This window comes from Amblyomma mixtum, chromosome 8 (genome assembly GCF_055824585.1).
Source record: "Amblyomma mixtum isolate Tamu chromosome 8, ASM5582458v1, whole genome shotgun sequence".
Classification (NCBI taxonomy): Eukaryota; Metazoa; Arthropoda; class Arachnida; order Ixodida; family Ixodidae; genus Amblyomma; species Amblyomma mixtum.
Window position 1 is genome coordinate 133,320,021 of NC_143019.1, and position 23,196 is coordinate 133,343,216.

Consider the following 23,196-nt stretch of genomic DNA (forward strand, 5'->3'; position numbering starts at 1 on the left):
CACAACTGCAGCATGTAATGAACTACCTGAATCAATAGCCTCCGAGCAAGACGCACTTAAATTTAGGACTAAACTCGCTGCCCATCTGAACAAATAACTACAATGTTTCCCTTTTTGCGTAATTTTTATTCTTTCGAGTTTATGTGATTGTGGTCCATGTAGCATTTATTTGATGATAATGCACTTATGCTGCTGATAGTCTAATTTAAGAGCTTTCGAATTTTGCTTTGTTGCAATTTATGGTATTCTTGTATTGTTATTGTATTAATGTATTGTAGTGCCTGTTCTAGTTTTTCTATTACTGGCCAATTGTACATATGTTATCGATCTCCTCCCCCTATGTAATACCGCACTTAGGGGCCTTTAAGGGATAATAAATGATGATTATTATCGTAGGGTGTTGCTGTGCCGATTGTACATAGGGTATAATTAGACATGTTCTTGCATGTAAACTCAACGAGCGAACACTTTTCGGCTGAAATCTGAAGGCCTTCACGGTGGAGATAGGCTTCACGGTGGAGATAGTCAAAAAAAACAACTTGAATGTGTATTTTTGTATGGGTGTAATGTAAGTGAGTAACAAGTTAATTAATGGTGCAATATGTCGTGATGAGGATTGATGATCTCACGCCGTTAATTAGTCAACGCTAATTAGGATGATTAATTAATGACATTTACAAATGAATTAAGGCAAACCAAATTAAGGACGATAACGATTTTGGAAGTGATGATGATGATAAGTGATCACATCAAGCAAACTTGCATGACAAGATGACGCAAACAATTTCGAAGTCACGTCAGAAGTGATCGCGTCATACGAAGTAACTGGGCGAGATGAGGCAAAAACTGCGAAGCCACGTGATAAAGTAATGATTGCTGCGGTGGTGGCAGACAGCGGTTCGCAGCCTAATTGCTCCGTACAACTGGTTGCAGGTTGCAGACTGCGCGACGGATTTCTCCTTCGCCTGGAATTCCCAAGACTGTGGGACCTACAGTAACCTTCTTTGAACTGACCGGCTGTGGATGCACGGCATTTCGTTTCCTGAAGCAACTACCGCTGCTAGCGTCACCAGGCTGCTATCACCGGAATGATTTGTGCCGCTCCTGTCACGCCCACTGCTCGTCACTTCGGCTGCGGTGGTGGCAGACAGCGGTTCGCAGCCTAATTGCTCCGTACAACTGGTTGCAGGTTGCAGACTGCGCGACGGATTTCTCCTTCGCCTGGAATTCCCAAGACTGTGGGACCTACAGTAACCTTCTTTGAACTGACCGGCTGTGGATGCACGGCATTTCGTTTCCTGAAGCAACTACCGCTGCTAGCGTCACCAGGCTGCTATCACCGGAATGATTTGTGCCGCTCCTGTCACGCCCACTGCTCGTCACTTCGGCTGCGGTGGTGGCAGACAGCGGTTCGCAGCCTAATTGCTCCGTACAACTGGTTGCAGGTTGGTGCTTTCGCCTTTACATTTTCAGTCTTGGTCTTACCCTGCTGCCACCGCTGCCGAAAGTGTCTTGCTTTGTGCTGTGCCTTTTTGACTTGTTGGCCCGTGTTAGATAAGACATGGCTGGCCGCGATAAAGTATGTGCGGCATGTTCGAAAGCAATTCCAGCCAAAGGCCGTGTAATGGAATGCTCTGAATGTAGCAACTTGTTCCACCTAGGAAAATGCTCTGGGGTGTCTGAAGCTGCTGCGAAGGGAAAGGCTGAGGCTTTTTTCGAGGTCTGGAAATGTGGCACATGCTATTCGTCACGCCTCAGAGGGGCGGGAGGCGGCAAGGAGGGAGACGAAGTCAATATACCTGTCATTCTCAGTGCTATCCTTGCGAGACTTGAGAAACTTGAACATCTTCCAGAAAAAGTTGACAATATTGACAAGTCGATCAATATGATGTCAGAGAAATATGATGAAGTGTTAAAAACAATGGCTGGACAAGAGGCAGAGATTAAGGAACTTCGAAAGCGAGTTGTTGTCCTTTAAAGTTGTAGTAACAGTGAGGAAGTGAATCATCTGAAGGTCACTGTGAACGATTTGGAGTGGAGGAGTAGACGGCAAAATTTGGTATTCCACGGCATTTCGGAGTCAGATGGTGAGAATTTGCTTGAAAAAGTGAATGATGTGGCCCACTCAATTGAGCTTCCTGAGCTGTGCGAAGGCGATGTAGATGCCGTACACAGGCTTCCCGCGAAACAAGGCAAAGTTCCAGGTGTGCTAGTTCGTTTCACTTCCCAGAAGCTCAGAGATCAATGGTTTTTGAAAGGCAAATCACTCAGAACGTCTGACTCTGAGGTGTCAATCGTAGAAAACCTGACTCGGTTGAACAGAACGCTTCTCGATTCTGCGAAGAAATGGGCTGATGCGAATGCCTACAAGTATGCCTGGCACCGGAACAACAAAGTGCTTGTAAGAAAGGCGAACGGGGAACTGGCACACGTGATTCGATGCGATGACGATTTGAGGAAGTTGTTGCAGTGAGTCACTGCTCTTGGTTGTAATTAGTTCCTTCTATATGGGTGATACTTACCTCTCTCCTAATGATATTAACAATGAGGTTCAGGGCCAGACTAACCATTTTTCAGTGCTATGTTTGAATATCCAGTCTGTTCGTGATAAACATGACATTTTACGTGCATTCCTTGAACAGTTTAAATTCATGTTCTCTGTGGTAATGCTTACTGAGACATGGGTCAAAGACAAAGTTGATTGTCCTGAGCTGCTCAACTATCAGTCTTACTTCCTAAACAGAACAAGCAGAAGAGGCGGAGGCGTTTCTTTGTTTGTGCTTGATAGTGTTCAGTGTGAAAGGGTTGATGAGATTACTTCGGTTACACCTGATTATGAGGTGCTCTCAGTTTGTAGCAATAAGAACCTCTTCACTGTTGTGTATCGCCCCCCGAATGGTTGTGTTGAGAACTTTTTTCACTATATGGAGCATGTTTTTCAATTTGCCACTGAATATAATTACACTGTATATATAGGTGGTGATTTCAATGTCGATATGCATGAAAATACACCCAGAAGGTCACGACTATCATTACTAATGGAATCATATTGTCTTGTAAACGTTGTGGCATTGCCTACACGCATAACACCCACTACAGCAACACTTCTTGATTTGCTGATTACAAATAACGCAACAAATGTGCTCTCAACCGGGGTTATTAATTACGCTATTAGTGACCACCTGCCTGTTTACATCGTATGTAATAGTGTGCCTGTATTAAAATCAAACTGTAAACAAACAAATTTAAAAATACAGCAGATCACCTCAACTACGTTAGAAACATTTCGACGCAAAGTAATGAACGTCAATTGGGAACCAGTTTTTGCTGCATTGACTGCTGACATAGCGTTTAGTTGTTTTCTGAAGATATTCGCTTCTATATATCGTAACAGTTTTCCGTACAAAGATGTAAAGAAACCAAAACGAGCTCGTAAACCCTGGATTACCTCGCATATTCTTCGAATGATTGCCAGGAAAAATTCCCTCTATCAGAAGTTCTTACAAAGTCGCAGTCCAGAATCGTGGGCAACATTCAAGAGGTACCGAAACAACCTGAACTTAACTTTAAGAAAAGCGAGGAATGCATATCACCTTAACATGTTCGCTGGCTTGACCGATCAAAAGAAAGTTTGGAATAGGTTAAATCGAGTCTTGAGCCCTAACTCTACAAATACAATTGAAAGTATTACAATGGAAGGCATTAGTTATAGCGGACTCGCACTCGCAAACAAGTTTAATAGCTATTTCAGTGGACTTGTTGATAGTGAACACAATAATATGGCATTGGATTACATTACGAATCATACAAGTAACAGTATTTTTATAACATGTTGTGACGAAAATGAGGTGCTTAATATATATAAAGGCATGAACAATACAAACAGTGAAGATGCTTTTGGACTGAAAATGAAACCTGTTATGTCCGTCTTGGACATTATCTGCCCAATTTTAACTTATATTTATAACTTGTCTTTGACTACCGGCATTTTCCCTTCGGACATGAAAATAGCAAAAGTAGTTGTTCTTTATAAAGGTGGTTCGAAAAACGATCTTGGTAATTATAGACCAGTGTCTATATTGCCTATTTTTTCTAAGGGCTTGGAAAAAACAATACATTTACGACTTTCCAATTTTCTTGAAAAATACAACGTGATAACTCCAAGACAGTTTGGATTTAGACCTAAGTCCTCTACTGAAATGGCTCTCCTGAAGCAAAAAGAAATAATCTTAAATAACATTGAATGTAAACAAATAACCCTCGGAATATACATAGACTTCTCCAAAGCCTTCGATAGGATTCATCACGAAACTCTTCTTCTTAAACTTTCTGCATACGGTGTCCGGAACAAGGCACTATCTCTTATCACCAGCTATTTAACTGACCGATATCAGTACGTTTCTATAGATAATCATCGCTCTACTTATAATAAAATAAAGCATGGTGTACCTCAAGGAAGTATCCTTGGTCCCTTATTATTTAATGTATATATTAATGACTTAGTACAGATCGACCCCGAAACAGAATACGTAATTTACGCTGACGACACTACTTTATTTCTGTCTGGCACCAACGCGAATGATATAGTAGAAAAGGCTAACAGCGTGTTGGACAAACTTAACTCATGGTCTGAAAAAAATTCCCTACTAATAAACACACGGAAAACAAAGGCGATATTTTTTAGAGCTAAAAATGTCAAATGGGCTGTACATACAGATTTAGTATTGGGTGGTAATATGATAGAAATAACTAATGTTGTAAAAACACTTGGCATTCACTTCAATGAATTTATGCTATGGGACTACCACATCGAGCAAATGGAGAGTAAGCTAGCTCGCGTTGTCGGCATACTCAGAAGGTTAAAGTGCATGATACCTACTAGGACAAAAATATTAAATATTAAGTGGCAATATTAAATATTGCCACTTGGTCTGGGGTACAACGACGCAAACTAATATTCAGAAGGTTTTGACATTACAAAAAAATGCAGTCAGAGCAATTGCGGGTGCCACATACTTAGCACATACGAGAGCTCTGTTTGCAAAATACCGCATTATGGATGCAAGGGTTATTCATCAGTACCGTGTAATTCAGCAGTACAAATCTCAGGTACATAGTGACACCACATTTTTTGCTGACCTTGCGAATCTACGGGAAAATACCGCTGTTCACAACACAAGACACTACGAATATTGGTATGTACCTTGTCCACGCACAAATTACGGTTTTCAAACTCTCAGGTATGTGTTGCCATCTTTCCTTAATAGTAACGCTTTCACTAATCAATCCATTCTTTCCGTTTCATATAACGCTGTCAGAAATATGTTCTTACAAAAGAATGAATCATATCCAACTGTAAAATAAACAAAGTGTCCATGTGCTGTGATTAAACTATCATTTGCGTGTGTGTAACAGTACCGAGACTATTCTGGTGATCTGTTATGAAGATATTGTACATATTTGTTATTTCATGCATTCTCTTGTTATTGTTTTACTGCTGTCTGTCATCGCCGTGCCAAGCCGCTACGGGAGATGGGAGCTTTGTCAAGCCGCGTGCGCGGCTTTTTTTCCTTTCTCCTCAGCCATTGTACATGACTGAAATAAATGCACTGAACTGAACTGAACTGATGATGTTGTGGCCCGCGCAGCCGACTGTGCCGAAATGCCGAAGCGGCCGAAGCGTGGCCAGCACGTTCTAGAGAATACCCTGAGAACTTGGCTCCGGCGGACGCTGCTGCCGCCATTCCCCTGTTAACCCTCTCCGGCAGCCCTATAATAAATATGGCCGTGGTTGCCCCTTGGACGGCATCCACATCGCGGTGACCAGGCGAACCCCCCCTTCTTCTCCTGCGGCGTTCCAAGATGGCAGGCCGGCAGGACCACTGATCTCCACTAGGGGCCTGGATGCCGCATCGGGCGCCCGAAAGTGAAGCCACCGGAAGTAAGCGGCCTTGTCCCGGAAGTCAGCCTCGGAAGTCAGCCTCGGAAGTCAGTCCCGGAAGTCAGGAAGAAGTCCCACTGTACCACACACAAGGTAGGCTTAGCACGAGCTCTGCCGCACGTCCTGGTCACGCAACTGTTTATTATTCAAGTTGTGCCGCCGCGGTGGCTCCGTGGTTATGGTGCTCGGCTGCTGACCCGAAAGACGCGGGTTCGATCCCGGCCGCGGCGGTTGAATTTTTTTGGAGGAGAAATTCGAGGCCCGTGTACTGTGCGATGTCAGTGCACGTCAAAGAACCCCAGGTGGTCGAAATTTCTGGAGCCCTCCACTACGCCGTCTCTCATAGCCTTAGTCGCTTTGGGACGTTAAACCCCATAAAGCAACCAACCAACATTCAAGTTGTGACGCCGTGTGCAAATAATGGGGGGTCAGCCATCCGCCCGCACTTCCAGTCCGCGGATGCGTTTCCACTCGCTAACCGCGGAGGGGTTCGTGCTCGAGGGAAGAAAGGGAGGGACGAAAAAGCGTGAACAATCATACGCTATTTATTACACTTGCAATGAATAAACATAGCGGGCCAGCTAGCTACAGAACATCAACGAGGCATTCGTCGGAAATAGAAGGCTTACCGTCTGGGGCAGGGGCGCGATTACGGAGGTATCGTTGGCGAACGTTTGTACGCGCCGACAATGGCGGCCGGGTTTTCCCATGCTCGCCGCATTCTTGGGGCAGAGCCATCCCCGAACATTTGCTGGGGCCGGTGAAGAAAGAGCGCGTTTGCTGCGCTAGTTTAGCTGCCTGGAACCAGAAGTCCACCGGCAATCCACAACAGATCTCCGTGCGTCTGCAACGAAAGGTGATGACAGCGTACCCGAAGAGACCCTCACCGGCTCCACGGAGTTCCGCGTAACCTTTGAGGTGGCGCTCCCGTCGCTGCTTCCGCTTCCCCCAGGAGGGAGATTTCCTCCTCGCCTAGCCGGTGCTGTCCTGACGCACGATGAAGATGGTCGGCCGCTTCGAAACGAAGGAGAGGAAACCGGTTTTCCCCAGCCATATCAGGGTCTCATTTTGCCGACACGTTTTGCAGGCATGACCTTGAGATTGAGCCATCTAATGCTTTCGCCTTAATGCCAACGTCCTGGCTAACTACAGGTCTACATCGGTTCTCCCGTACTTTTCAAAAGGTTTGGAACAACTAATCGCTCTATTGCTTTGAGAATTTGTTCACGAGCATTCGTTCATAACCGATTACTATTATGCATTCACACCCAAAAGATCAACTAGACCTGTCCTGCTTGCGCAGATAGAATACATATTCAGCTCTACTGAAAAAAGTTGGCGCTGCGAATTTTAGTCGATTTTACCAGTGCATTTGATCACCTTTCCCTTTTTGCAAAACCTGAACAGCCTTGTTGGATTACAGCCTTGTTGGTCTACCCCAAAACCTTATCATACCGTATCTAGGCTCGAGATCCCAGTATGCAGTTATTTACCGCTACTGGCCTGACATACTAGCCATAACACAAGGCGTGCATCAGGGTAGCATTTTAGTAAACCCCACTCTTCAACGTGCATGAAAACGGTAGTCCTAATATACGTGTTAAAGCGATCTTACATGCTGATCACAGCGGCTTTTTCTTTCGCTCCGAAAGCTTTCTATCACTCACTGACACTGCTATTTATTTATTTATTCACGTTACCCCTAAAGGCCCCCGGAGGAGGGTATTATATAGGGGGGGGGGGGGGATACAATCAATAATAAACGCCTCATGAATAAATAACGTCTGATGAACTACGCACAAGGAAAGGTCTTTGCTGGCTGTACAACCCGCGTTCTAAGAAAGGCTTGCTACCATTTTACAGTGCTCATTCAAAGCTTGTGAAACGCGCGATTGTTTCTAACTGCCTGCAGTCTGCCTTAAACAAACCTTGCCCCCACATGTTGTCAACAAGCTTTCGCACTCAAGTTGAAAGGCTAAAACAGGCAGGTTATCCGCCTTGTCTAATTTCGGCGGTTTGCGAAATGCTTTTGCAGAAACTTAAGCAACTCACTCGCATCAGGGAGCCGGTATCGCATTCATCAGTAACAGTAATACCGTATAGTCACAAGGTGTCGCATCTCCCGTCCCCAATACATTTCATCAAGGCTAGATCACAATAACAAAGTCGGAATTCCATTTTGCAAAACCAATGCCATGTTTCAGTCATTTCTTCTGCGCACAGCTGCTGAGTGGAATCACCTTCCTGCATCTACCGCTACCATTACTGACAACCAACGCTTCAAAACAGCATTAGAAAACTTTGTATAAGTAGGAGCATCATCTTTTTTTTTAAATTCTATATTCTTGTTGTTTTTTGTACGAGCGTTTTGTTTGTTTATTTTTCACTGTATTGCTACGCTGTATTTTGTGTATTTTGTGTATTATATACTATTAACCAGCACACCAAGAACCCAACAGCTAATAATGTATAACTAGGAGCAATCATTTTTGTATTACTAATTAGTTTGCTGCACTGTACTTTTTTTTTCTTAAATTTTTGTAACCACTCCCCTCTATAATGCCTCTGGCCCTGAGGGTACACGAAATAAATAAATAAATAAATAAATAAAATTAAGAAAATAGCGAGCAGACATAATGTTCAAGTTGTATTCTCCGCGCCTTGTAAGCTTTCAAGATTTTGTGCCATGCCCAACAGAGAAAAGCGGCCGGCTTGCACCTTAAAACACCAAAAAAAGTTCACGCAATGCAGGACATAAGTTGTTTATGAAATACCGCTTAGCTGTGGCCTCGTTTACATCGGGCAAACAGGTCGTTGTTTTAATGATAGTACAAGTGAACATTGCCGAAACTTGTGCAACAACGAAAGGAGCTTCCTCGTTGACCACTGCAAAAGCTGTTCTAATTGCCGTCCCGAATTCGAGAAAACTAGATTTTTGAAGAGTGGAAAAGATAAAACTGAGAGAGAGATTGTTGAAGCATATTTCATCGAGAAAGATGGAAACAAATGCGTTAGCAGGCTTTGCATTATTCTTAGCAGCGCCGAGACGTCTTTTATCGAAGGTTTTTTGTAGATCGCAAATTTCCCTTAATTTTGTGCTCTTATTTCGTCTTTTCTTTTGGTGTTTTGCAATTTTTAGAAGAGACGACTGTTCTTCAGGAATGATCTCAGTTTTTATCACTTGACGCTAGGCGCTGTATCTTCAGACTTCATCCCTGCTTATTGTTATTTTTGGTCATATTTTTTCCGGGTTATTGTTGGTCATCTTTTTTTTTCACGTGGTTTTATCTCATAGTCGTTCGATTCTTGCTCTTTTTCGCCTTCATCACGCGTTTCATAATTTGTTGGTGTGGACTTGTCATGCCCCAGTGCCTTGTTGTTGTTCTTTTTTTGCCTTGGTTGATGTTATTATTGTTTCTACTGGCCAGAAAAGAAGTTGGCTTCCCAAGCTCTGTTTAGATTAGATTCTGTAGTGATCAGCGTTACTTTGTTGCCAGTGTTCGCATGAATTGCCGTTTGATACGTACAACGTTTACGCATTTGTTGATATGGCTTGGTTGTAGTACAAAAGGCAGGCTTGGTGCAATAAACCCCAATTGCAAGTTGGCGTCAGTCCTGTCTTTTGTGTGCCTTCTGTGTCCCCGTTTCTTGCGCCATTACCAGTTTTTTTATGCTCGAGAAGTTTGGAAACGGTGCTGGGTAATGAGATGGGTCGATATTTCAATCGAGAGGAACGCTCATCTCATTTAAATATAGGTATTACTTTGGCCATTCGGCAGCTATTAGGAATTAGTCTGTGTGATAATGGTTGCGAAAACAAACAGGACAACACAGCCGAAATGCTTTGAGATGTACTCTTAAAAATCCTATTGTTAAAGCCGAGGTGATCCGAACTACTAGTAATTTCAAGATTGTTTAATAAAGCTGAGACAACTGTTTCATTAATCACTCTTGCAGGCATGCAAATGTCATAGAATGTATTTAAGTCATGGGATGAGCTAATGTCTTATTTGGTGAATACTAATGAAAAGGTGTCGTTAAAAACCTTAGCACATTCAGACTCATTGATTATGACGCCGTTACTGTCGGCTAGCAAAATGTCAGAATAAAAGCTATGATTTATTATGCAACACAACATACGAGGGTTGTTGGTTAGCAGAGATGATAGATCGTGATTGAAAAACTGGCGTCGAGTGGATTTTAGCCGTGAGTGGGAGTCCTTGTCGCATTTCCTATGCTTATCCCATGCGCTTAGAAGGCATTTTTTACTGCCTGCCGGTAAAAACGCTTTTTCTTATTATTCGTATGTCGCAACTTCTGATTAAACCTTGGTGCTCTGCTGCTACATCGGACGGTCACGAGAGACATGAAGTCATCAACAAGTTCATTAAAATTGCTCTTGAATAAATATGACTTCTTCTCCACAGTGCGTAATAAATATTGATTCATGAACTGGGTGGAGAAAAACCTCATTCAAAGTTTGTTTTTTCATAGTTAGCTCTGTTGTAATATTTGATTTGTTTAATAGTAGTTTTCTTTTCGTTAAAAGAAGCGGTAATGCATCCTGTTATTATGTCTTGATCCAATATGCCATCTAGTTGATTAATGTCTGAAGAAATATCGGGGATATTTGTTAATATTAAGTCTGTAATGTTCACGGTACTCGATGTGCGACGCGTGGGATTGGTAATAAGTCTTGCTAGTGAAAAATGAACACATGACTGAAGAAACAAGTTAGTGTAAGGAAGACGACGGCGGCCGGGCTCACTTGGACGGCTTGGTGGGTCGAAGGCATCGCGGTAGGGGGTAGCGTTCGGCTGCGGAGTTCCAGGGCGAGAGGGTATTACCCGGCACCTCCACTAAATGTAAGGTGGGATTTGTTCAGTGAAGCTTCACAACGGGAGCAGGGCTAACAGCATTCCGAGGTCAGCTGGTCGACAGGCGCGTGCCTCAGGCGATGGCAATGCGGCTCGCGCGTAGGCCCGTCGTCTTCCTTACAGTTAGCTTCGATTTCACTGGCTGTGACGGATTGTGTGAGCCAGTTTATACCCTGGAAATTGAAGTCTCCAATATGAGCAAAGTACAGTTAGGGAAACGCGTACATATTCCACGCAGAATTCGATGAAATACTAAACTCCAATGAAGTCTAGGCAGCTCGCAATCATCATTTATGGAATATTTTCTCTGTTAAACAGTTGGACCATTCGCTCTCTTGATCGCTTAAAGAGGGCACCTTGACATTGACACGGCAAGTCTAATTACTTCATCCGCCTGCGACATTGTGCATACCCAAGCACCTGGGACAACCCCGAATGCTGTAGTGCCACCTTGACCTTCGAATAAACCGTCGCGTATCGAACCCCGCCAAACACAGTCGGGACGAGAGGAAGGCCTGGGATGGTTGCGAGGAAGAATATGCGGTGCTCATCTGCGGCTGCATGTAATATTAAAATGCCACACAGACGACTGTCCAGATGTTGTTGGCCTATACGAGATCACCGCAGAAGTCTGGGTCATGTTGCAGATGCCAGGGACGCAGAGAGAGTGCTGTGGAAGCATGACCGCTTCCTGCGCTAATGGTCGTGGCTCACGCGACGTGCGAAGCGTCTCCACGCAGGCGCCCGTTGGCAGCTCTGTGCACGAAAGCAGACGCAGGGGGCGCTATGAGCTTTTCGCGCATGGGGCGGGCCTCGTACAGGAAGTCAACTTCCACGTTCGGCAAGCCGACAAGGGTGTTCCTCCGTCTCGGCCCTGGCTGGTGAGTGAACTGGTTGTTGTTCACGAGAGAAGGACGGGCCATAGCCACTGTTGCGCTATCGCACGAGTCGGTAGGAGGAAATCCCTGGCGTCAGGGAAGAACAGCTGCCATGAAAATTACGCTGGCTGATCATTTCTGGGCTGCATGGAGCAAAAATTGACTATTCCATGCCGCCTCTGAGTGCATGGTTTGGTTTGGTTTATTAGAGTTTAGCGTCCCAAAGCTACTCAGATTATGAGGGACGCCGTAGTGAAGGGCTACGGAAATTTCGACCACCTGGGGATCTTTAACGCGCGCTGACATCGAACAGTACACGCGCCTCTAGAATTTCGCCTCCATCGAAATTCGGCTGCAGCGGCCGAGATCGCACCCGCGTCTTTCGGGTCAGCATCCGAACGCTGTAACCACGCAGCCACCGCGGCGGGTCTCTGAGTGCATGGAAAGGTGGCAATTTACTTAAGCATAACGCGATCTGCTGGACTTGTTTCAGAGCAAACCACCACCTCTGGCAAATTTCTGATTAATATGGAATACAGTTAGCGTCTCTCGTGGGACAGTTAAAAGGGACAGGAGACGGCTATTGCGTCGTCTGCGACAGACATGACAACTTTGAATTGCTGTGCAATGGGGCCCTGTTATAGGTGTAATCAATAATTCAATTTGAGATGTTCCGTTTAGACCCACGTTCTTTTGACAACAGGACTCCCATGAGCTCTTTGCAAAGTTTTACGTCGGGCGCCAAAGCGCTGTGAACTAGTAGCGGGGCGGCCCCTCCAAATCAAGGCCTGTTTGCCTCATTATGCGAGCCGGCTTGCATCATTCGATGCCGCTTCGCTAAAGAGGAGAAGTGGGGAATTACCTCATTCCCGCTTTCGGTTTCGCTATCAAATAAACGTAATTTTCAATGACAGACAGACCGAAATTGGAAGGCTGTGGAAGGAAGGCTTGGAAGAATATTCCAAAATGCCGCGTTTCGCATGGCACGCCAAGATATGATTTTTTTTCATATTCAATCCTGCGTAGAAGTAGAGGAACATAGAGCAAGATTGTTTTTGGCGGGTGTCATTTCTATCTCTCTTTAGTTTACATTAAAAAGTTGCAAAAAATCTGACCACGATATCTCGTCCGCGTGCCTGTCACTACAGAGGGCTATTCGCTTTTGGCACTTGTGATTTGGTACACGAAACAACTCATTAGAGCGAATGGAAATTACGTCTCTGGTTTATAGAATCCGTTATTGTCGTGCATCGCGTGTAGGCCAGTGTCGCACAGGCGTAGATAAACAGGTGGTCCACAGGCGATCAAATTTTCGGCGAAGAGCCTTATTGTTCAAAAAGCGCGGGACGTGAGGTCAGCTACGACGCCCGCGCAGGCTGAGCAATCCGCCGCAAGAGATAAAGGGAGCCGAGCCACTCAGCACCACCCAAGAACGTCAGCAGGAGCCTTCGCCGGAGGAAGCTTAAGGGGCCTCCGAGATCACCGCATCCACCGACGGTGCCTCCCAGCTGCAACCGCACCCCAAGGATTCCCCACCAGGGGACGTTGCCTCACCACAGCGTCCACCACAATACCCGAAATCGCCTGAAGACACCGAGCTCTCGGAGGCGGGGTAAGGGAACACGTAGTCGCGTGGGGCTTTCTCACGTGCCTAGCTTTTTATAGCGAAAGCTTCTCTACGCTATAGGCAAAGCCAGTTTCGCTGTGGTCGCAAGTTTGACCTTCAAATCAGCTTTACAACCGAACCCCATGTCACGTTTCCAACGGATAAAGAAAAGAAAGGTTCATAACTGGTCGCCTGGGACAGTGGGCACCTTAGTCCAGCTTTAAGCCATAAAAAAAACACTGAAAGTATAGTGAAGGAAACTGAGAGGCTCAAGGCACGACTCAGTGATCTAGAGGATAGATCCGGCAAGGATAATCTATTTATTTGCAATATCTCAGGTGAACCAATTGAGTCATGGGCGCAGTTCGAAGATGCAAAAAGCGTAATACAGAATGAAGTTTCAATAAAGATACAGGACGCAGACTTTGTGCTGGTTCGCAGGATAGGTGTAAGCGTTTCAGGAAAGCCGAGGCCCATATTAGTCAAGTTTGCCAGTTATAAAATGAAAGAAAATGTTTTCAACGCCAGGTAAAAGTTGAATGAGTTAGAGATCTCGGTTACTAAAGACTTCTGTCCATCTACTTGGCATGCGTGCAAAAAACTTATGGAGTTTTCTAAGGAATCCGCTCCCGAAGGAAAGTTTAGCCTCCTGTATAATACGCTTATTTTGAGCAGGAAGTGCTCAACCACTGATAATGTCCGGGAGATAAATAGAGTACGTTTTGTCACCAACAGTTCCTAATCTAGCCCTTCTGCATAGCTGACCGACCGTGCGCATGAACGCACACGAACGCCCACAGATATCTTGATTCTTTTTACTAACATACGTAGTGTCATCCGTAACCGCGTTTCTTTGTTTTCTGTATCCGACGCTACATCATCTGACATAATCGTGCTAACGGCAACTTGACTGCACAGTTCTGCACGCGACAACGAGCTCTTTTCATCGCAGAAAAACTACATGATACTTAGGAGTGACCGCGCTTCAGGCCGTGGTGGCGGCGTATTAATACTTTGCTTTGCTTTATGGGGTTTAACGTCCCAAAGCGACTAAGGCTATGAGAGACGCTGTAGAGGAGGGCTCCGGAAATTTCGACCGCCTAGGGTTCTTTAACGTGCACTGACATCGCACAGTACACGGGCCTCTAGAATTTCTCCTCCAAAGAAATTCAACCGCCGCGGCCGGGATCGAACCCGCGTCTTTCGGGTCAGCAGCCGAGCACCATAAGCACTGAGCCACCGCGGCGGCGCGTAATAATAGCAGTGTCTGAATGCGTAGCGTATTTTCATGTTAATGTTGTCACCTCTTTAGAATATATCTGCGTGCAGATAACAATCAACCAACACAAGTTTACAATCTGCGCCTGCTACCGCGCACCTTCTACACCAATCGAATTCTTCCACGATCGTCGTGACAGTTTAAATCTTATTTATACTAGGTTTCCTAATCTGCTAGGTTTTCTGTTTGGACATTTCGATTTCCCTGATATTGACAGATCCTGTTTTAGTATTCAAAGTAATGTTATTTTTCACAAATATTCCTGCTTGAAGAAACACTCCACTAACAGTTCTTGACTGTCACGAAGGAAGCTTTGAGGTCGAAGAAATAGATGGATACAGGCTCGACTTGCTGCACCAATGCCTAGTTCTTAAAGACGAGGTCTACGCAAGTATTTCGCGAGGCTGTCACAGCCCTAGGAGGCGTTACGAGCGAGAGGAACGGGATTTGTTGTTGGTAAACATTTATTAAAACAGTCAAGGGGCCAAAGGCCCAGATCTAGGGGTCGGCCAAGACTCCTTGGAATCTGGCAGCCTCTAGAGCGAGACCGATGAGCGTTCGTTGGTCGTCTAGGGTAGAGCTGTGTAGACGAGCCTCCCAGGTATCTTGTGTGGGTGTTGGCATGTGTTGTCGTGGACAAGTTCAGACCATATGTAGGAGGTCTGCTGGGATATTGCAGTGTTTACACATCGGCATATACCGTTCAGGAAATATATTATGGAATCTTTTGGGATTGGGGAAAGTGTCCGTCTGGAGTTGGCGCCATGTGACGGCCTCTGTCTTTGTAAGTTCTTGGTGCGGACCTGGATAGAGTTGGCGAACGATAGTGCTGGAGCAGATCGCATGAAGTGATTATGGTGTCCTTCCTGACCAAGGCGGGCATGTTGGGGGCGGGGTGATAAGCTGCTCGGAAAGTGAGCCCTCGAGCTAGCTCATGTGCTCCCTCATTACCCTTCAGACCCATGTGGGCTGGAGCCCATATCAGTAGGGTCAGGTATTTAGGAGGATTTGATACGAGTACGCGAAACGCTTCGACTGAAATACGGCCATGAGTAAAATTAAGAATGGGGCGCTGTGAGTCACTTATGACTACTCTAGCTTTTGAAGTGGAGAGCGCGAGAGCAATAGCTACTTCCTCCGCTGTAGTGATATGTGAAGTGCGTACGGAGCAGGAGGCATGAAGTGTCATGTTCTCATCTATGGCAACCGCTGTTGCAGCAGTCCGAGTAGGATGGTCTGCCGCGTCTGTGTAAAGCACGTCAAGTCGGCCAGCATATCGCTGCTGGAGTGACGCGGCCCGAGCTTCTCTGCGATCTTGATGATGAGTTGGATGCATGTTGCGGGGGAGAGGGAGAGTCTTGATGTTGGCCCTGATGGCAGGTGGGAAATTGACCACCGAGGATGGCGGACGGAAGGGAGCGATGCGAAGTCGTTCGAGGATAGAGCGGCCTGCGGAAGTTAGGGAGAGGCCTTGGCGCTGGGCCAGGAGGGCCGCCTCAATGAGCTAGTCAACCGTGTTGGAGACACCAAGGGCGAGGAGCTTGTCGTTGGGAGTAGAGAGAGGAAGACCAAGGGCTGTTTTGACGCCGCTGCGGATAAGGCAATCCAGGCGGTGCTTCTCCGTGAGCGTGAGACGTAAATATGGAGCAGTGTAAGCAATACGGCTTACTACAAATGCTTGAAAGAGACGAAGGAGATTCGCCTCCTTCATGCCTGCCCGCTTGTTGGAAACGCGCCGTATGAGACGAGCTGTCTGCTGTGTGTATCGATGCAAGCGTTGTATTGTGTTGGTGTTGGCTCCGTTGGCTTGGAGGTGGAGGCCAAGAATTAGGATGGTGTCGACCGTAGGCACGGGAAGGTTGTTAACAGTGAGGCGGATATTTGGAGGTGTGGGGGGTTTCCGGGTGCCGGGATAACGCACAAAGAAGAGCTCGGATTTTGCTGCTGAGCACTTAAGTCCTTTGTCCGATAAGTAGAGGAACGGGATGTTCTTCGGCATAAGTGGTAAGAAATTCCTGTTGTCTTTATATGTGCATTAAAGTCCCTTCCCACCCTGCCACACTGGCAGGTTGCAGTTCATGGCTGATCGAGAGTTCGCTTACCTTGTCAGCGCTAACGCATGCAGCCCACATCTCTCTCTCATCACCCCAAATACCTATATGCGTGATTCAGGCGTCCGCTGACCGAGGGAGCCAGTTATGCGTACTTCCTTTCCTTAAAATGATCGGAGTGTAAAACGTTGTCAACGCCAACGCCAATAAACACAATGAACGCCGACGGCCCATGGCTTCAGCGCTGCATTTCTGGCAGAACCTTGCCTATGCCTAGAGCCCACATCTCTCTCTCAACCCCACATACCTATGAGCAGGATTCAGGCGTCCAGTGACCCAGTGAGTCAGTTAGGCGCACTTCCTTTCCTTAAAACGATCGGAGCATAAACCCTCAACGCCAACACCAATGAACACAAAGAATGCCGACGGTCTACGGCTTCAGCGCAGCGTTTCTGGCTCAACATTGTCAATGCCTGCAGCAGATATCTCTCTGAATTATTAAGCGTGCCCTTGACATCCCCATCACTACTTCAAACAGCCGTCTTATGGCCCTTGGGATGGTGAATACTTTCCGGGAACTCCGGGAGGCGCACCTTACAAACCAATACACGCGCTTGTCGCTAACGGAGTCTTGTCGCCGCCTTCTTGCTCGACTCCATATCCAACACACCACTCCCATGACAGACAGGTTTCGTATCACAGAACTGTGGAGACGTGCCCTCCACGTGCGACCTCTTCCAGCCAACATGTCACGCGAAGACCATAATGGTCGGCGCCTGGCACGAGCGGAAGCCCTAGCCCGACATTATGGCAACATTATGACGCCTCCGGTCCTCACCACGGGGGATGGTACATGGTCGCGGTAGTTCACAATAGCAACACAGTAAACGGCCTCACCTTCACAGCCCGCAGTGCAACACAAGCAGAAGAGGTCGCGATTGCTTTCGCGGCCTCACATTCCGGTTCAAAATACATAATCACCGACTCGCGAGGGGCCTGTCAGAACGTCGAACAAGGCTGCACTCCCTTCCTAGCCTTTCGAATCTACCAAAATTTCATACGGGATACGGACCCCGCTCACCGTTGCCTCATATGGGCCCCTGCTCATCAGGGGTTGGCAGGAAACGAGACAGCAGGCGCAGCCGCCCGCGCGCTCTATCACCGGGCTCTTATCTGCTCCCCAACCGATCAGGAATCCGATCCTAATCCGATCTATACTTTCGAAGAGGTTACAACGTACTATCAAGATAGTCATCGCCTTTACCCTCGCCCATGTAAAGGCAGTAATAGCAACACTCCGAAGGCACATTTCAACACAAAGCGTTACACAACCGTCGGAGGGGAACTTAAATTTCGGTAAAGGCTTGAAGGCTTCCATGCTTGGAAACCATTCATGTTTGAGGTTGCTGCACCTTCAACATCTCAGTGACGTTGCTGATGGATTCTTCGTCAGATGATTTTAAATGCCCAACCCGCCCCCCCCCCCCTCCATTTGCGTTTCCAGCTGCGTTGTTATTAATGCTGTGATGGGAAAGCAGCATAATTATATCTAGTGATCATCATTAAAATTAAAGGCGCCAAACCATACACACACACACACAGGAGAAGAAAGAAAGACGAGACAGAGCGCCACTCACAACTGATTTAATGTGCAGAAAGACACGTACATATATGTCACTGTCGGCGCATGCGCAAGGAAGACATTCAGCTTCGTGAAGATAAGCAGCGATCAAAAAACGCTATTTCACCCTTATACAGGTTTATCGACGTTTCGCTGACGCACAAGTTGCCCCTCTTTTCGATATGGAATGCTTCTATCAGTTCTCTGGCTTTTGTCACACTACTCTTTGCCAAAATCCGCACATCAGAAAAGCATGGTTCACAAGTGCGCGACGGGCAGGTTCTGATGTGCATGGGTAAATGGGGGCCATCTTTATTTTGTTCTACATTTCTTTGGTGTTCTCTGATCCGCTCATTGACACATCGCCCGGTTTGTCCGATGTAGGAACTGCCGCAGGAGAGGGGAACTTCGTACACAACCCCTACCGCACATTTCGTGAACGGTCGCCCATGCCTGGTACCGCAGCCACTTTCTTTTACTTTTTCTTTCCTTTTGGCTATTCGAGAGCAAAGGCTTCCGAGCTTTTGGGGAGCGGTAAAAACGAGTGGCACCCCATGCCTACTCGCAACCTTCTTCAGGTTGTGGGCCAACTTGTGCACATACGGCACGGCCACCGGTCTCACCTCTTCTCGAGGGACCTCCTCCCCTACTCCTACTACCTTCTTCTTCAGCTTCCGTAGGAGGCTTTCGGCAACCTGTGTCACGACCGAACCAGGGAACCCGGCTGAAGCCAGCCTAACCAATTGATATCTAGTGGTACGCCAACACCATCTTTCACTGGTAGAATCCTGAATCCATGGTGTCTCTTAAGAGGTATTTTTTCAGTGTCCGATCAACACAGCACATGTCATGGAAGCACCAAAGGAATACCTTTACGTAGAGATGGCGGCGCTGGGTGTGGGAACGGGCGCGCGCAGTAACGGGGTGAGCAGCGGAGTGGGCGGAGCAATGCCACTGCTATAGCGCGTGCGCGGCCCTCATGTCCCGTGCCTAATGCACTCAGCTAAACCGAAGCAAGTAGCAAGAAGGAGTAATCACAGAATGCAAGAAAGCCTATCGGGGCCACCATTGCAGTGGCCATGCTGCCGGATTACTCTCGGATCGATCCCTTGATCACGTGTAAACTTTTTTTATTTTCTTTTCAAGGATACCTGTGGCTTTCGAGTGCACCCACACATACTAGCTTTATTTTCCGGGAGCCGTATTCTGGAACGCTATCTTTTCTTTCCATTATATTTGGTCCTCACTCATTAGTCGCTTCACTCATTCAGTAGACCGTTAGAGCAGACGTCACGCCGGTCATGACAGAAGCGCACGCTTGATGCCGCTTACTTCCATAAACGCATGTAAAGCTGCAAATTTGTCAGCACTGGCTGGTAGGGAGGGTCCGCGCAGCAGCAACAGCCAGTGGACTACCGCATTAGGCGGCCCACCCACATGTTCTAAGAGTGTTCAGCAAATAAAGATGTTTTCAATCAATCAATCAATGCCTAGTTGGTTCATATTCGGCCTCAATATTGCCTACTCACGGGAACGAACCGTACTGGAACTATACTGGCGCTGATCATGGGGACTATACTGGGAATGAACTATAGAATGAAATCTTACGTGATATGAAAAAATTGCGTTCATAAACGGTTTCCCACTCAAAATGCTTTTGTCCAGAATTGTTGAGTGTGAGAGTGCCACTAGGTCCATCACACCTGCCCACACCCATATCGTACCCCGCACTAACGCTCGCACTTTCAGTCTACAGTCTTAAAGGAATATTTTAACTTCGTTTTTCAATCCCCAGAGACATGGCCCTGCCCAAGTTGACCAAGCCCGCTCCCGATTTTAGCGGTACTGCGGTCGTGGACGGACAGTTCAAAGAAATAAAGTTGTCCGACTACAGGGACAAGTACCTGGTCTTCTTCTTCTACCCTCTTGACTTGTGAGTAATATGCAAATATTATACATCTCCATAAGCACGTTCGCTCTGTAAAGGACGATGTCTTTCGTTGATTCACGTACATCTGCATCTTTCGCTTCTTTTCTCGTAGACGATCATGTATCACGTCATGAGTTACGTATTCTTACGCCATCAGTTCGCGATAGTTGTCAAAGGCGGCATGACTCTGTCCTGCTTTCAGCACTTTCGTCTGCCCCACTGAGATCATTGCCTTCAGCGAGAGTGCCGACGAGTTCCGCCAGAACAACTGTGAAGTCGTCGGGTGCTCCACTGACAGCCACTTCTGCCATTTTGCATGGTATGTCTGTTGAGGTCATTGCCACCTCTCCGTGTTCATCAGCCTTATTTTCAGAGCAGATTCGAGCAATAGAGTGCACAAAAAAAACACAGAAAGTACAGGCACCTTTCAATTTTTTTTTTTCAGAGCTGCATTCTTACAGTATAGTACAATACAATTTATTCACCACTTTTTCATACACATAAATCCGCTGGTCAGCCTAAGCACAAAGCGCTTGTTGGCTGACCTGGCAGTTGGTGGATACATCTTCAGTAAATTGGTTGTCCAAAGCAGTGATCAGATAGCAGGATTCTGTCTTGCTCATTACGAAAAAATCAATAAAAATGAGAACAAAAGGGAAAAGGCAAGTAATACATGATAAGTACATCTAAGAAGGCAAGACACGTGAGTTATGCAAATAGGAACCGTTCACCCTGCAAAGCCATAAAAAATTGTCATTCTTGCATTGTTGCTAAGCGCCACTTCCTAATGCTTTCACCATTGTTTTCCTTTGTTCAGTATTGTACAGGTCGTCATTAAGTTCGTTAAATAGCGCGTTAAATAGCGTTAAATTCAATTATGGCACTTCAACTTACCGTACTTGTAATTCGAATACTTGAGGAACCTCATAAATGCAGGTCGTGGCCCATTCTTGCATATCAATAGATCGAAGCGATTTCTATGTTAAACTCAGTTTTCCTAATCGAAAAAATGCAGTGAGCTCGTTACATTTCCTTCTGTCGTAACATGCTCTTTCCCTCCCCGTGGCGACCAAATTGGATACGGCGCTCGGTTACTGAGCAGGAGGTGCCGGGTTCAATCCCGACCGCGGCGGCCAAGCTTCGGAGAGCGTGAAGCGCTAAAGGGTTTGCCATGCATTGTCAGCGCAGATTAGCTCCAGGTGACCTAAATTGATCTGGAACCCTCCTCTACGTGCACCTCAAATAACATGCCTCGCTTCGGGCCGATAAGTCCCACAGTTAACAATTTTCGCTTCCCATTTCGCACCCCATTCGCTCTTCTTTCTGCTGCCTTCATTCAGGATCAACACTCCTCGCAAGGAAGGCGGCCTGGGCCCAATGAAGATCCCTCTTCTGGCTGATAAGACAAGCAAGATTGCAAAAGCTTACGGTGCCTTGAAGGAAGACGAGGGCGTCCCATTTCGGTTGGTGGCTGCGATCATCATCATCTCTGTAGCCTAGCCAATGGTTCTGGACAAAAGCATTTTTCAACGGGAAAGAGTTTATGAGCGCAATTTTTCCATGTGCTGTAAGATTTCACTATAAGAATCAATATATCCGCAGATCTCCCCTCGACAAGCTTGCATTTCGTTGCTATTAACGTTATTGCTATCGACGAAAGCACTAACCTTTGGTTTTGTATGGCAGTCTTGACTATTCGATCTGTGCGATGGGAAAACTTTAATAGAATGATTTTGTTAAAAATTGAAGAATATACCGTAACCTTCAAAATTTTCGTAACAGTACCTTACAACACTCTAGCACTAAAATGTTTTCTCCAAGATATCTGGACATGGTCACGATTCTGCCTCATCTAAGGTGTCCTGCAGGACGAACTCTTCAGGAGAACTTGGTTACTGAGAAGACGTTTGGCAAATATTCTTTTATTTTTCATTGTGCTTGCTACACATTCTAAGTACTAACGTCAATGTTGCATGCCCTTGTAAATTTCAGTGCCCTTTTCATAATCGACGGCAAGGGTATGCTGCGCCAGATCACTATGAATGACCTCCCAGTGGGCCGCTCTGTTCAAGAAATACTGCGCCTTGTGCAGGCTTTCCAACATACAGACAAGTATGGAGAAGGTATGATTGCGCTTCGTACACATTCACTAAAATGTAAATTCCATTGACGTGCCCTCCGCTCCGGCATAACCCTTTTCCTCTGCTCCTGTCCAGTCTGTCCTGCCAACTGGAAACCAGGCGGTGACACCATGAAGCCTGACCTCAAGGACAGCAAGGCCTTCTTTGCGAAGAGCGATTGAGCCCCCTCTATCCCCGCTTCAAGCCAAAACCAACTGTCGTCCAGAGGCCTAATCAGAAGAGAGATGAATGGTACTCGTGCAGCCGAACCCGGAAATAAAAAAGAAATGAGGTCCTTGGTGACTACTCTCTGTGACACACATGATAATGTCTGGCTGGTCAGTGAACTTAAAGTTGCCTAAACAAACATATAGGGATCAAATACGAAAGAAAAGAAAAAATTCAGATTGCTGAAAACCTTGGAGGTGGTTTAAAAAAGACGCTTGGGATCATTTTTGTAAGCGCAAATCAAGTGCAGACAAACTTATGGCGGCAGAGAATGAAATTGTTACAAAAGGTCCAAGCTGCCATATCTGACCACTGGGTTGGAACAACTGGCAATGCTGGCTGTACGTGAACGCTTGTGTTCCCAACTCATAAAGGCATTTCTGAAGGAAAAATCTTCGTCCGAAACCTTCCTGGCTATGGTTCAGTTTATGGGGTTTAACGTCCCAAAGCGACTAAGACTATGAGGGACGCCGGTGTGAGGAGCTCCGGAAATTTCGCCCACCTGGGGGTCTTTAACATGTACTGACATCGCACAGTACACGGGCCTCAAGGATTTGCCCTCCATCGAAATTCGACCGTCGCGGCCGATATCGAGCCCACGTCTTTCGGGTCAGCAGCTAAGCACCATAATCACCGAGCCACCGCGGCGGTTATGTACAACAGCT

General features: G+C 46.3%; 2 protein-coding genes across 3 annotated transcripts in view; both read left to right on the plus strand.

Annotated features, from left to right (window-relative positions):
- LOC149334515 (uncharacterized) overlaps positions 1-1,433 on the plus strand; it is a 90,450-nt gene extending 89,017 nt beyond the window's left edge. For both annotated transcript variants that reach the window (XM_089555150.1, XM_089555147.1), the window contains one exon: positions 934-1,433. In XM_089555150.1, the coding sequence (XP_089411276.1) occupies positions 934-1,264 (331 nt within the window). In that variant the 3' untranslated portion in view covers positions 1,265-1,433. The remainder of the gene's footprint in view (positions 1-933) is intronic.
- Positions 1,351-22,773, plus strand: LOC149334517 (peroxiredoxin 2-like). Its single transcript, XM_089555152.1, has 7 exons — positions 1,351-1,445; positions 13,072-13,308; positions 20,049-20,186; positions 20,386-20,502; positions 21,524-21,646; positions 22,176-22,306; positions 22,400-22,773. The coding sequence occupies exons 3-7, from the start codon at positions 20,053-20,055 to the stop codon at positions 22,483-22,485; spliced, it is 591 nt and encodes a 196-aa protein (XP_089411278.1). The 5' UTR covers positions 1,351-1,445; positions 13,072-13,308; positions 20,049-20,052; the 3' UTR covers positions 22,486-22,773.
- The last annotated feature ends 423 nt before the right edge of the window (positions 22,774-23,196 follow it).